This window comes from Mandrillus leucophaeus, unplaced genomic scaffold (assembly GCF_000951045.1).
Source record: "Mandrillus leucophaeus isolate KB7577 unplaced genomic scaffold, Mleu.le_1.0 Scaffold406, whole genome shotgun sequence".
NCBI lineage: Eukaryota > Metazoa > Chordata > Mammalia > Primates > Cercopithecidae > Mandrillus > Mandrillus leucophaeus.
Genome location: NW_012104321.1, coordinates 890,833 through 905,767, shown reverse-complemented (window position 1 = coordinate 905,767; position 14,935 = coordinate 890,833). Strand labels below are relative to the sequence as shown.

At 32.5% G+C, this 14,935-nt stretch overlaps 1 protein-coding gene across 2 annotated transcripts in view; it reads left to right on the top strand.

Moving 5' to 3' along the window:
* CCSER1 (coiled-coil serine-rich protein 1) overlaps positions 1–14,935 on the top strand; it is a 721,948-nt gene that overhangs the window by 162,644 nt on the left and 544,369 nt on the right. For both annotated transcript variants that reach the window (XM_011992176.1, XM_011992177.1), the window contains exon 4: positions 1,222–1,315. In XM_011992176.1, the coding sequence (XP_011847566.1) occupies positions 1,222–1,315 (94 nt within the window). The remainder of the gene's footprint in view (positions 1–1,221; positions 1,316–14,935) is intronic.

The following is a 14,935-nucleotide window of genomic DNA, read 5'->3' as shown; positions in this document are numbered from 1 at the left end:
ATGTTTAATTTGAATGGTTAAAGAAGAAGTGGTTTATTTAAAAGTCCCAGTGTCCTTACTTTTAATCCCAAGGACTAAAGTGTGCACTATCCATTTGAAAATATCATTAGCTTTCCGTAATGATATTTTAGTTTATGATGATGTTTTAGTTTAGTTTAAACTACTTTAACTACAAATTATGCTAACATTCGCATTAGCTGAAAAGTGACCTGAGATGGCATGGCATCATTTAGTATTTAGGCTGGTTTTTTGATGTTTTTGATGTTCTGGTTTTTTTTGTACATTTGTTATTTCCTTGTTAGTCTCTAAATAGAAGTTCTTACTTTTTTAAATATACTTATCACCATTTATATATATACAAATATGCAAATCAGGACTTTATTCCTTCCTCAGCAATTCCTCCCTCTGCACCTCAGCACATTACCATCTCTTCTCAAGACTTCTCAGTGTAGCCTTCGAGTTTATTTTGCTGTTTGCCCTCTTGAAAATAGAATAGGAAACATAATCTCAGTTCTGATATATTATAGTATAATGCAAGTCAATAATTAATTTTAATCTAATTAATATAGATTGTTTTCCTGCCCATTATTCCTAATGTAAAACAAATAATTGGAAAATGGTGGCCAAATTTTCACTTCCAAACATGGTCTAAATTAATATTTCACAGTTGTCACAATATACAAAATTTGTTTGAAAAACAATTCATTAAATGTGTTAGAAGAATGTTACTTACATTTGAAATATAAATATTAGAAAAAGTAACTGAAGTTTCATTTCACAGACTTCTATTTGAAAAACTTGTATATACTTTTTGTGTTTTTGCAATGAACAAATTCCTTTTTAATATCACTAAAGAAGTTTTTATTCAAATAAACACTTACCTGTATTTCTCATATCAAGAAATCATTTCCTGACTTCTAATATCTTTCATATCTGCCCATATGTACTTCCATTTAATTATAAGTTACATACATATCACTAAGAGGAAAAAAAATGAATGTGCAGATAATTGGAAAAGTTAAGAATTTTTAGAATAAGTCTTGGAAGTTTTTATTGAACTGATAATTTTAAAGTCCATAGGTGTCAAATAATTTCTGAGATTCAGTTAAAACTTTTCATTCTGATTTGGAATTTATTTTTGCTTCATGGCTTCCACGTATGAGGATTTCCTCATTTACTCAGTGTTTTGGTTTCTAATTGTTGGTTTTGATTTTTCTTCAGGATGTTTTGAATAATTTGGGATCTTGTGAACTGGATGAAGATGATCTAATGCTTGATCTTGAATTTTTAGAGGAACAGAATCTTCACCCTTCTGGTAGGTGTTAAAGAGATGAATAATATCATACAACTCCTACCCTGGTCAGTAGCTTTCACTGATAGCCTAAACACTGTTAAGGCTGCCCTCAGTCTTTTCAGGCCTCGGTTTTTATAGTCTATAGCAAAGAACATGCTAGGTACCATGGAGACCTAATTTGGGTGCCTTAAATGATTTTAAAGTCTTTTATGGAAATATAAATCCAGTTGGAAGATAATTATAAATAAGAAAAACTCTACAAAAAATATTTCCAAAATAGGAAATATTCTAGTTAAATATGTAACAAAAAGTTTCATATTTTCTTCTGTTTTGTGGAAGAAAGCAATAATTATAATCTCACTTTTCATTTATTTTATGTAACCAAATGGAAGTTTGGTGGATCCAAGAATTACTGTTCCAAATCTTAGCCACTTCCTACATAGGTTAATGTTGATGCAATAAGATTGACCTCAAAAGTAATAATTACCAGTAGCACTCACAAAGACACACTCATAAACATATACACACACACACAGTTTTACAGGAGGTAAATAAGTTTGTGTTGAATGACTTGAGGGAGCCTGATATATTTGTAATAATTTAAATTTATGTTAAAGCATAAAATGTTGTGTCTTCAAATTCCAGAATTACTCTCTTTAAAGTAGGTTATAGGAATTATTGGTTGTCCATTCAAATGTACATATTTGACAGCAAAGGTAAACTTTTACACTTACTTTTTTTGTTCCTAATAATCCCTTTAACATAGTCATTTTCAAGTGGATATAGCATTAAACTAAAGCTTTAGAACCTTGGGACCTGCTGCATACATTTTAGAAAATCAGTCTCTTATATGGTACTTGTCTTTATTTTTAACTCATGGAAATTAGACATAACCTCTGTAGTTATTTTTAGTTGTAAAACTTCATGGTGAATTTTCGTTTATGTAGTATATTTGGTTAATTAATAACATCATATTAACAATTGTCAAAAGAAGGCAATAACAATGTTGATATTTTCTTACACTCTATTTTGGCTAATACTAAACAAGAAACTGCATTTGAAATTTTTTCAGTTGAATACCAGTTTAGGATAAAAATTTCTTGGTACATTTTTCCTGTAGTTGATTTGACAGATATCCTTCTAAAAATGTAGATTTTCACACTTTTATGCAGATGGTTTTTACAACTTAGATCCAACAGCTTAACTTCTGGATATCTAATTCTATGATACTGGCAAAAGACAAAATAGTACATGCATATAACTATTCACTGCAAAATATTTATAATGGAAAAATATTGGAAGCACCTGAAATGCCCATCAATAGGATACTTGTTGAATATGCAATGGTATACCAAACAGTCATTAAAAAGAATGAGGACAGTATCCAAATCTCTATGGCATTATTGTAAGGATATATTATTTTGTTTTGTTTTTGTTTTGTTTTGTTTTGTTTGAGACAAGGTCTGGCTCCGTTGCCCAGGCTGGTGTCCAGTGGCGTGATCTCAGCTCACCACAACCTCTGCCTCCTGGGCTCAAGTGATTCTCCCATATCAGCCTCCCAAGTAGCTGAGACTGTAAGTGCATACCACCATGTCCAATTTTTGTATTTTTAGTAGAGACAGGGTTTCACCATGTTGCCCAGGCTGGTCTTGAACTCTTGGGCTCAAGAGATCCACTTGCCTCAGTCTCCCAAAGTGCAGGGATTACAAGTTTGACTCACCATGCCCACCTGACTGTAAAGATGTATTGTTGATAGAGTACTTTTCTTTTCAAGGATGGATTAGATGCGGAATACCAAAACCAAACCCATTGATCAATTCTCTAACATCACAAAAAGTGTAATAACTCTATACTTTGCCTCTCTTGATGCAATGCTGACTGAAGTACAACAGCACAACCTCTGAAGTGTTCTTGTCCTCTTCCCTCCTTCCTATCCCCCTCTCAGAAGAAATAATCCATTCAAATAGTTCAAACTTCAATTTTACAGGAATTATTGGAATGGGTGGGGAGAAAATGTTAAATGTCATGAAAAGATTGTGGGCAACCAAATATAGGATTTAGAGATTCTGCAAGATTAATGGTCTGGTTTCTTCAAAAGATAAATGGCATAATAAAATAGGAGGAGTGGGAGTTGTAGGTTAAAAGAGGCAAATGCAATTGACATTCTTGTTGGTATACTTATTTGAAATATATAAACTTTTTCTATAAAGTTGTTTCTGAGTTAATCAGAGAAATTAGAGGATTGACTGTTATTCTAGAAGTATAGTTAATTTTAATGGGTGTTGTAATGGTATTTTGTTTTGTTTTGTTTTGTTTTTTCTGGAAAACTTTTTATAAAGATATATGTGGTGGTACCAATATGGTATATGGACTTTACCAACAAGTATGAGTAAGGAAATAGGTGAAACAAAGTAGACAAATTCTTAAAAATTATCAAAGCTAGGCAATAGTTGCATGGGGTGAAAAGTTCACGAATTAATTATGATATTATCTCTATTTTGTGTATTTTTGAAGATTTTCATAGTAAAAAATAAAACAAAGCAACAATTAGAAAACACTACTGTTAACATAGCAGTCTCAGTTATGTTTGGTAGTCAACCATGATGACGAGAAAAGAATGATTTAAATATCTGAAGACTTATTTCAGTGTGTTTACTTGGGGACAAAATCAACCTCTTTAAACTTTAATCTCTCCTTTACAAAGTAATAATACTACTGTGTACTTCATTAATTTATTTTAAATAAAAATGATGTAATTTTTCCAATGAATCTCCTGAGTCTACTTTAAGGTGTAGGTTGCTTAGTTAAAGCTCAAACCAGGGTACTTGATAAATCAACTGAGTTATATAAATTGTTCACAAGATAAATGGTATTAGTTTGCACATTTGAAGTGCATTTCTAGTAGATAAAATATTACTTGGAGTGACTTTGGATTGTTTAATGTCACTTAATAAAATGTCTTTTGAAAACGTATTTCATTTTAGATTCCACGTTATGTGGTTTTTGAAAAGCAGCAAACATATGTTTATATACTTTAGCTGGGAAAGAAGAATTTCCAGTGAAATTGGTTTTATACAATTTATTTTATTTATTAAGCAACATAATTAAAGACCTTCCCTGATTATAAGAAGCTCATAATTGATAGTTGATATTGATAAAAAGCACAATTAGTGTTAAACATTCAAAAATGATGGTTTTAATAAAAGAAAAGCGATTTTTCAAAAGTAGGAAAAGTGAAATAATGATATCATTATATTCCACTGCTTATATTACTGAAAATCATTAAAGGGGTTGAAAAAATACTTCTTAAAGACAATGCGTATGAATTTTTGGCTACAGAGTCTTATTAGAGTAGTTTATAGTAGGGCTTACTATAATGGCCAAGATTAACTTTTTAAAAGACCTTAGAAGACAAGATTAAAATGGCAGATGGGAGGAAGGACTAGCTTGCAGCTCCTGCTTGGATGAACAGAGCAGGGTGTGGAGACTCACATCATGAACTTTTGCTCCAAGAACTACCACAGGAATATACCAGGAAAGCCGAGAGAATCCACAGACCTTTGAAGGAATTCAGTCACTGCCGCAGGCTCCCTGAGATGAGTCTGCTTGCTTTCTCAATGGGAGGCTCGTGGTCCTGGGCAAGTTCTCAGTTCTGGTCACTGGCTGCTTGGAAAATAGACTCAGTGCTGTTGTGGAGGCACAATGGGAGTGAGATAGGCCCTTAAGACGGCGGGCTGCATGGGAGTGGGGTGAGGCATGTGACTGACAGCTTTCCCCAACTTCCCTGGCAAGCTATATGACTCAGCAGAGGCAGCCATAATCCCCCTGGGAATATAACTCCACCGAACTGGGAACCACACCCCGCTTCCCCATAAAAGTCACAGCAAGACCTGCTGCCCAAGGAGAGGCTGAGTTCAGAAATGCCTATCCCTGCCCCTACCTGGTGGTCTTTCTCTACCCTACCTGGTGGCCTAAGATAAAGGTTATAATCTCTTGGGTGCTCTGTGGCCCTGCCCATGGCCTGAGAAACTTGAGTACTTAACCAGGTGTCCCTAGGCAAGTTTGCATCCTCTCTACAGGACTGCAGTTGATACGCTCTTGAAAGTGTTACAATCTTTTCCAGACAGGCAAATGCTGAAATAACTCGCCACTACCAAGCCAGCACTACAAGAACTGCCAAAAGGAGCTCTAAATCTTGAAACAAAATTTCAAAATACACCAAAAGAGAACCTCCTTAAAGCATAAATCTCACTGAACCTATACAACAGTAACAAAATGAAAAAAAAAAAAGTATGCAGGCAACAAGTAGCACGATGAATAGAATAGTACCTCATGTCTCAATACTAACATTGAATGTAAATAGCCTAAATGCTCCACTGAAAAGAGACAGAGTGGCAGAATGGGTAATAATTCGCTAACCAAGTTTGTTCTGTTTTCAGGAGGTTCACCTAACACTTAAGAATTCACATAAACTTAACGTAAAGGGGTGGAAAAAGATATTCCATGCAAATGGACAACAAAAGTGAGCAGGAGTAGCTTTAAAGCAACAGCAGTTAAAAAGATCAAAGAGGAACATTATATAATGATAAAAGGAGTAGTCTAATAGGAAAATATTACAATTCTACATATATATGCACCTAACACTGGAGCTCCCAAATTTAGAAAACAATTACTGTTAAACCTAAGAAATGAGATAGATGGCAACACAATAATGGTGGGAGACTGCAATACTTCACTGACGGCACTAGACAGGTCATCAAGACAGAAAGTCAACAAAGAAACAATGGACTTAAACTATACTCTGCAACAAATAGACTTAACAGATATTTACAGAACATTCTACCCAACAACTGCAGAATATACATTGTATTCATCAGCACATGGAACATTCTCCAGGACAGACCATATGACAGGCCACTAAACAAGTCTCAGTAAATTTAAGAAAGTCAAAAATATATCAAGTATTCCTTCAGACCACAATGGAATAAAATTGGAAATCAACTCCAAAAGGAACCTTCGAAACCATGCAAATACATGGAAATTAAATAACCTGCTTCTGAATGATCATGGATGAACAATGATATCAAGAAGGAACTTAAAAAATTATTTGAACTGAATGATGATAGTGATACAACCTATCAAAACCTCTGGGATACAGTAAAAGCAGTGCTAAGAGGAAATTTCAGAGAATTAAATGCCTATGTCAAAAATTCTGAAAGAGCACAAATAGGCAATCTAAGGTCATACCTCACGGAACTGGACAAACAAGAACAAACCAAACACAAACCCAACAGAAGAAAAGAAAGAGTGAAGTTCAGAGCAGAACTAAATGAAATTGAAACAACAGCAAAAAATAAATAAATAAAGATAAATGAATCGAAAAGCTTGTTCTTTGAAAAAAATAAATAATATTGATATACCATGAGCGAGATTAACCTAGAAAAGAGGAGAGAAGATCCAAGTAATCTCAATTAGAAACAAAATGGGAGGCATTACAACTGATACCACAGAAATACAAAAGATTATTCAAAGCTACTATGAACACATTTACACACATAAACTAGTCGAGACGGATAAATTCCTGGAAATGTATGACCCTCTTAGATTAAACCAGGAGGATATAAAATCTCTGAACAGACCAATAACAAGCAGCCAGCTTGAAATGATGTTTAAAAAAACTGTCAATAAAAAAAGTTTAGGACCAGATGGATTCACAAATGAATTCTATCAGACATTCAAAGAAGAATTGGTCCCAATCCTGTTGACACTATTCTGAAAGATAGAGAAAGAGGGAATCCTCCTTAAATCATTCTATGAAGCCAGTATCACCCTAATACCAAAACCAGGGAAAGACATAACAAAAAAAGAAAACTACAGACAAATATCCCTGATGAACATAGATGCAACAATTCTCAACAAAATACTAGAGAACTGAGTCCAACAGTATATCAAAAAGATAATCCACCATGATCAAGTAGTTTTCATACGAGGGATGCAGGAATGGTTTAACAGATGCAAGTCAATAAAAGTGACATACAACAAAAACAGAATTAAAAACACATATCACATGATCATCTCAATAGACTTAGAAAAAACCTTTGACAAAATCCAGCATCCTTTTATGATTAAAATCCTCAGCAAAATTGGCCTAGAAGGGACATACCTTAAGGTAATAAAAGCCATCTATAACAGACCTACAGACAACATTATACTGAATGGGGAAAAGTTGAAAGCATTCTCCCTGAGAACTGGAACAAGACACAGATGCTCACTTTCACTATTACTATTCAACATGGTACTGGAAGTCATAGCCAGAGCAATCAGACAAGAGAAAGATACAGAGTATCCAAATCAGTAAAGAGGAAGTCAAAACTGTCACCATTTGCTGAAGACATGATCATATATCTAGAAAACCCTAAAGACTCATCCAAAAACCTCCTGGTAAATGAATTCAGCAAAGTTTCAGGATACTAAATTAATGTACACACATCAGTAGCCCTTCTGTACACCAACAGTTACCAACCTGAGAATCAAATCAAGAACTCAACCCCTTTCACAATAGCTGAAAAAACATAAAGTAACATACTTAGGAATATACCTAACTAAGGACATGAAAGACCTCTACAAGGAAAACTACAAAGCAATGATGAAAGAAATCACCAATGACACAAACAAATGGAAACACATCCCATGCTCATGGATGCGTAGAACCATTATCGTGAAAATGATCATACTGCCGAAAGGAATCTACAAATTCAGTGCAATTCCCATCAAAATACCACCATTATTCTTTGCAGAATTAGAAAGAAAAAAAACCCTAAAATTCATATGGAGCCATAAAAGAGCCCACATAGCCAATGCAAGACTAAGCAAGCAAATCTGGAGGCACATTACCCAACTTCAAATTATAAGGCCATAGTCACCAAAACAGCATGGTACTGGTATAAAAATGATACGGGGTGTGAATGTTTAGTTTTTGCCACTTGTATTGAAAAATTTGAATAGTTTCATAAATCTTTTTAATAAAGAGTCCTAAATTAATATATATACTTCCTAAAAGGAGTGGTAGTACAAATAATAGTACAAATAAAATATGTTGTATACTGCAGTAAGTGGATATTATTTTTATGAAAGCCAGAAAGAACAATTTCAATGAAAGAATGGTATGTGAATTCAAAGTGAGCTCCCAAAAGGAGATAGCCTTGAGAGGAAAAATATTTAAAAATAAAATTAAAAATTAAAATAATTTACCATGATCTTGGCATTATCTAATTTTATTGTTTTAAATTCTAATATAAAGGCTAGGATTTTCAGTTTAAAATGTTTTAGATTTAAAGGATTTTTAAATTATATTTTCTTGAGTTTCTGGACAATATTTTCTGGAAACTATTTTTTTGTGAAATAATTAATACACATTATGTTTCAAACACAGGATTATAAACTTTTTAATACCAGACATTTCTATTTTATTGTGGTAAAATATTATATTTATTGCTTCTCCTTGTAAGAAATAATTTATAAAGCATATGTGATCACGCACAGTGATTTTGTGTTAGAAAATATGAGTTGCTAGCATTTATACCTTGATAAACTAAAAAGTATATTAGTGACTCTTCACACTTATCTGCCCTCACTTTCTTATTCATGTTTGTATAGTATTGTTTCTGTCACAAATTGAGGCATGCAATATGTTAGCAATGAGGTTCGTTAGATAAACCTCAGCATATTGTTTTAAAAAGGGGTTTTAATGATATTTACTAGCATTTAATATTTCAAAGACTTGACCTTGAAACATTCAAGGTCAATATTTCAAATAAGTTTCCTTGAAATTTTCTTCACAGTGAAGTATATGTTATGAACTATACAATTTGTCATAGGAAAAATTCCAGCAATACATTTTTGTTTGTTTTTCTTTATGTAGTTTCACATTTATAAGATATTTTTCTATTCACTTATGCATCTTCCAAAATATTTATAACACAGATAAAATAATAATCATTTAAGGAAAACAAAGTAACCAGAATATGAAAAATAATAAGATGAGGCTATGGATAAGATTAAGGCACAAGTAGTTTACTAGTATTATGACGGTGAATTGAAAATGTTATTTTGAGTGTCCTATTAGCATGTATGAAGAAAGAAGTTCAATCAGTTGAACAATCAAAATATATGCCATCAATCTTCAATCCGTGAATGCATTTTTTTAAATAAAAGAATTCTTGTTCCTAAGAACTGAAATATATTTTGCTCACATGTCTTCATAAGGTGCACATGATTTGAATTGGGAATAATTTCCTCAGCAACCCCCTTCAGTACAAGCTGAGACATCATGCTGCCAGTTCAGTATAAACAGTTCTAAATGGTACCACATCAGTGTGGCAAAAGCTTGGAGCCTTATAAGGAACCTACTTAATCCAAAAATAAAATTGATTAACTTTTTTTTATACTTTGTATTCCTCAAATAATTTCAATATGGAAATTAGGTAAAGTAAATATTGTCAAGAATTTTAGTCAGACAGAAAGTAATTAGAATAAAGCTTAACAAAATATCAGATATTAAGCAACGTTATTTCCTGATGAATCCTCTGAAATGAACCATTGATGAAAGGTAACCATTGGGCAACAAATAAGGCAATTTTGCAAATGGCTGTTATCAAATAACTGGTTAAATATTAGGCAGTGCATATTCTAAATAAGAATTTGGGTTTGTGTTTTGGAATACTTAATCTTTAGCTATTTATTCCGTGGTAAACTAAATAAGGTCATGTTCCTATTTTGGCTACTCATAGGATTATCTTCACAGTGGCAGAAGCTGATGGGTAATATGCACCTGGATAATGCCAGTGATGCATCATAATTAAGTGAGTTACAGTTAAAAGAGGGCTAAAACACATTTTAGTGTTACCCGTTTAGAGTATATTACTTACAATACAGTTTCTTCAATTCTTACCCTGACTCTTGTGTTAGTACTGAGGTAGGTTGTACATAATCACTGGCAATTTGTAGCTGGAAATCTCAGTTGATGTGAGTAGAACTAGCAGGGGCTTCAGGGTGGTGAAATGGAGAGAAGATGAAAAGATACAAACTTTCAGTTGCAAGATGAGCACATTCTGAGGGTCTAATGTACAGCAGGAATGGTGAGGGAAGTGTTAATTAATTTGTGGCTATCACTGCACAATATGTGTGTATATCAAATCATTACCTTTTTTCCTTGATTATATTCAATCTTATTTATCAATTAAATATTTTAAAATTCATAAAGTTAAAAAGAGGTTGATGGAAAGGAAAATTGAACGCCTATAATGAGCCAGTCTCTTTTTGTAGACCCTCTCAACTTAATACTCACAATAACTCTCATAGAAAATTGCACCTTAATGATTCATGCAAAATAAAGAAACTACAAATTAGTATCAAAAGAGAGCAGGCATTTTAAAGATAGGCATATCCAAGTTGGAATTCCAGCTCTGCCCACAGTTGCTTTCAACAAATGATATTTCTGAGCTCAGTTTCCTCATTTGTAAAATGACAATAATTACATCTGTCTCAAAATACAATCTTATCTAAATGAGTGACATATTTATATGCAAAGTTCCATTCTTAGTTGCCTAAAATAGGGTAAGAGCCCGTTACAAGTTGGTTACCATTCTTGAAATTTTAGACAGTTTTAATTCCTTGTTAAAGACTTTGTCCCATTATTGGTTATTTTTTGTAGACCTTAGGGTCTTAATGTTTTATCATTGTTATAAATTATTTTTAAATATGCTTTCTGATTTAAATTTTATTTAAATTTTATGCAACATTTTAAGTGATAATTTACTAGTACTAAATATTCAAAAATCAATTAAGGCACTTGGTTTATAATAGGTGGTATATTTCTTTGTGTTAAAACCAATGCATTTGCCATAAAAAAGAATGAGTTCATGTTCTTTGCAGGGACATGGATGAAGCTGAAAACCATTATTCTTAGCAAACTAACACAGCAACAGAAAACCAAACACTGCATGCTCTCACTCATAAGTGGGAGTTGAACAATGAGAGTACGTGGGCATAGGGAGGGGAACATCACACACCAGGGCCTGTCAGGGGGTGGGGGAACAAGAGGAGGGAGAGCATTAGGACAAACACCTAATGCATGCAGTGCTTAAAACCTAGATGATGGGTTGATGGGCGCAGCAAACCACCATGGCACATGTACACCTATGTGACAAACCTGCACCTTCTGCGCATGTATCCCAGAACTTAACGTATAATAAATATTAAAAAATTTAAAAAAAATGCATTTAAATGCGTGAACTTTTTTTTTCTGATTGTTAGTCAAATGTCCAAATTGCCATAGCATATTCAAAATAGAAATTTATATGAAAAAGAATAAATTTCTATTTTAAATACCTTAAAAATTATTAACCATTAATATTAACCATTAATCATTAATACTCAAAGATAAATTATGACTGTTACTTTGTATTAAGGTTGATATTTACAATTTGCAGATGAGTTTTTAAATTAAAAATGTATTTCAATTATTTAATGTTTTTGGTTATAAAGGATGTAATGGTCATTTGGATGATAGAATGAAGACATTTTATGTGTTTTGGTTACTTATTTAGTATATTAGATCTGAAAACACCTAGGGCAGTGTCTCTTGGTATATGTCCAAAGGAAAATGGGGAAGTAATGGCCCAATGATATCAATTAGGAATTAATTAGGTAGTTGCTAAATTATTTTGAGTTTGATGAACAAGCAATATAAAAATTCTGCAGTGAGTTAGGAACTCCTCCTGTGCCTATTAATTAAGGAGGTAATTTTTATTATTAATTTTTAATGGATAATAGCACAGCAGAGCAGAGATGAACCCCAGTGGTTTTCCTAATATGAATGGTAATGTACGGAGAATTGCAACAACATTCACACAGGGAAAATTATAAAAATCAACTTTAAGTTTCTACAAGCTCTGATGTGTCTTGGTCAGAAAAAGTGTGTGTAAAGTATTTTTAATCTGATTATATAAAACTAAGAAACATACAGCACTTAATTTTTGAAGTATAACGTAATGGTTAAAAATATGGATGCTGGCTCTGGAATTAGACAAATCTCAACCACCAGCCAGGCTATGTAAACTTGAGCAAGTTATTTAATTTTTTCAGCTTTTCTTCTTCATTTGAAAATGGGGGCGATGATATTATCTACCTCATAAATTGGTTGGAGAAACAGTAAGTTAAAGCATTATAGAATATTCAATCTCATGCCCAGCATATATATTTTTAAGAACTACTGCTAATACCATTTTAAAAATATGCTTGTAAAATATGATATACATGTAGGCCAGTCAGCATCTGATCCTGACAAATTTAGTGATCTTTCCAGTCTGTTAGTGGAAAATCTTAACATTTTAAAATATAGAATTTCTCAAATTTTAAGAATAGAATGCCACAACACATGCAACTAATTTTTGTCATTATTTCTAAGCTTATAAAATTATATCACTAAATAAAATAATGGAATAATAAATAATATTTATTGAGTCTAGGTGCTAGTTTATGAGGTAAATTACATCAATTTCTCACTTGAGAAAATTGGAGCTTTGAGTGATAAAGCATTATAGGAATAAATATCTCAGCTAGACTCAAATATGGTATTTCTGACTCTAAGGCTCTGTGATTAGTCATTTTGATGCTGTTGATTAATAAAATTAATTCATATAAAGTGTTAAAATCACATGTTCACTGAAGCATTTGTTTTAAACTGACCTTTTGTTCTATTAGCTTTTTAAGTTATGGGCATCACTTAATATATATTTGTCTTTGACTTTACCTAAGAAGTTGAAATTAGCTATATTTATTTATTGAAGCATCTACATTTCACTGACCACTGGCCTAGGCACTTAGTTGTTTCAGGTTTTGCTTTAGCTTTAAGCTATAATTTCTAAGCATTTTGGATTATCTAATTTAATCCTCACAGCAACTCTCAGAAAGTGTTATCGTTCTCTCTTCATAGATGAAGGAAGGGAGACTCAGAAGAGCACTGTTATTTGTGCATGCTTACAGAGCTATTCTTGGGTTTCAATTATGCCTGTGTGGCTTTGATACCCACTTACTGTTTCCACTATAAAAGCTCTCAATGATGTTTAGTTACTAGAAGGAGCAGTTATAATAGAGGTTCAAAATGTTCTATTACAATACAGTTTTGATAACACTTTAGTGAGGATGAAATTGTGATCTCAGTTGTCACTTTGTGTGTTTCATCAGCAGATCCTATTACTCTCTGCATTTCTGCTTTAAAATGGATAGGATACCTGTTATCTGTTTGGTTACCATTAGATGGCAATCTTGTTCTTATAATGATGATAGTAATCCTGTCATACATTTGTATTCAGCTTTATAGTTTACAAGATATTTCAAATATGTTACCTCATCAAATTATCACAGTAACGCTCTGAAATAGATGTTAATATACATCAAGTACAGTGGAGGGAGCAAATACTCTGGTTAAAGAACTTATTCAGCCAGTATTAACTTAGATCTTAACATTAAATGGCAGGTTCTTTTAACTGTTTTTCTAGACCTTGATGCTTCTAATTTTAAGTACAGTTCTAATATACTTGGTTATATGTTTTCCAAGGCCACTGAAAATCATAATAACATCTTAGAAGAGGAGAGAGAAGTTGCTTCAAGTAGGCATGCCGACTGTGGTGAAAAATAAGGACTGTTAGGCAAAAAGCAAAGGAAAAAGAAAAGGCAAAAAACTTTGAAGAGCGGACAAAGTCATATAGCAGAATAATGTGGGGTCATTTAATATAGGAACAGACATAATCATAGCAGCAGGGGATGAAGTATTACTGTATTAAATGTGGCACACCATTGCTTTTTAAAAACTATTATTATAGTTCTGAATCATCAAGAAAAAATACATTCTGCATTATTCTGAGATAGGGAACTATGTAATTCACTTTGGAAATATATCTAAACTCTTATTTATTCTTTAATTTATTGAATGAAAATAAATCCTCAGTTCTTCATATACTTTAATTATCCAAGAAGTATCATTTTATAATGATTCCCCATTGCAAAAATGTGAATATACCTTAAACTTTTTATATGCTTTTTTATGTTTTTTATATGCTTTTTATGTTTTTCCCTATATTCTTTCCCCAGTCTTCTTGCAAAAGACTACTTAGATATAAGGATAGCTGTGTGAAAGGCTTTCCTAATTGTCATCCTTGAAAAAGCAATAATTTATAGTCTATTAGTTGAGTATGGGGACCATGATATTCCTTAAACACAAGACTATCTAATTATCAATAATATATTTTTAGTGTAGATATTTCAAAATTTAATAGTTTTTATTAGCTGTTTTTGCTTGACCAATTTACAAATTGACCAATTGATCAATTCATTAGTTTGATACATTCTTTTACACTCCCATTTAAAAAGTATTGAACTTATTAATTAAAATAGTAACATTCACCTGGGTGCATTCTTTTCATACTCTGTGTTAAATGGTATACTTAAGTGACAGAATAATGTTCTACCTGGGAGAGAATTTTAGAAGTAGAAGCTCCTCCTACTTCTTCTATGAATATTCATAGTTTTAAATGTTTTGTTCAGGGTAACATAGTTTGCTTGTAATAGAGAGATGACTCT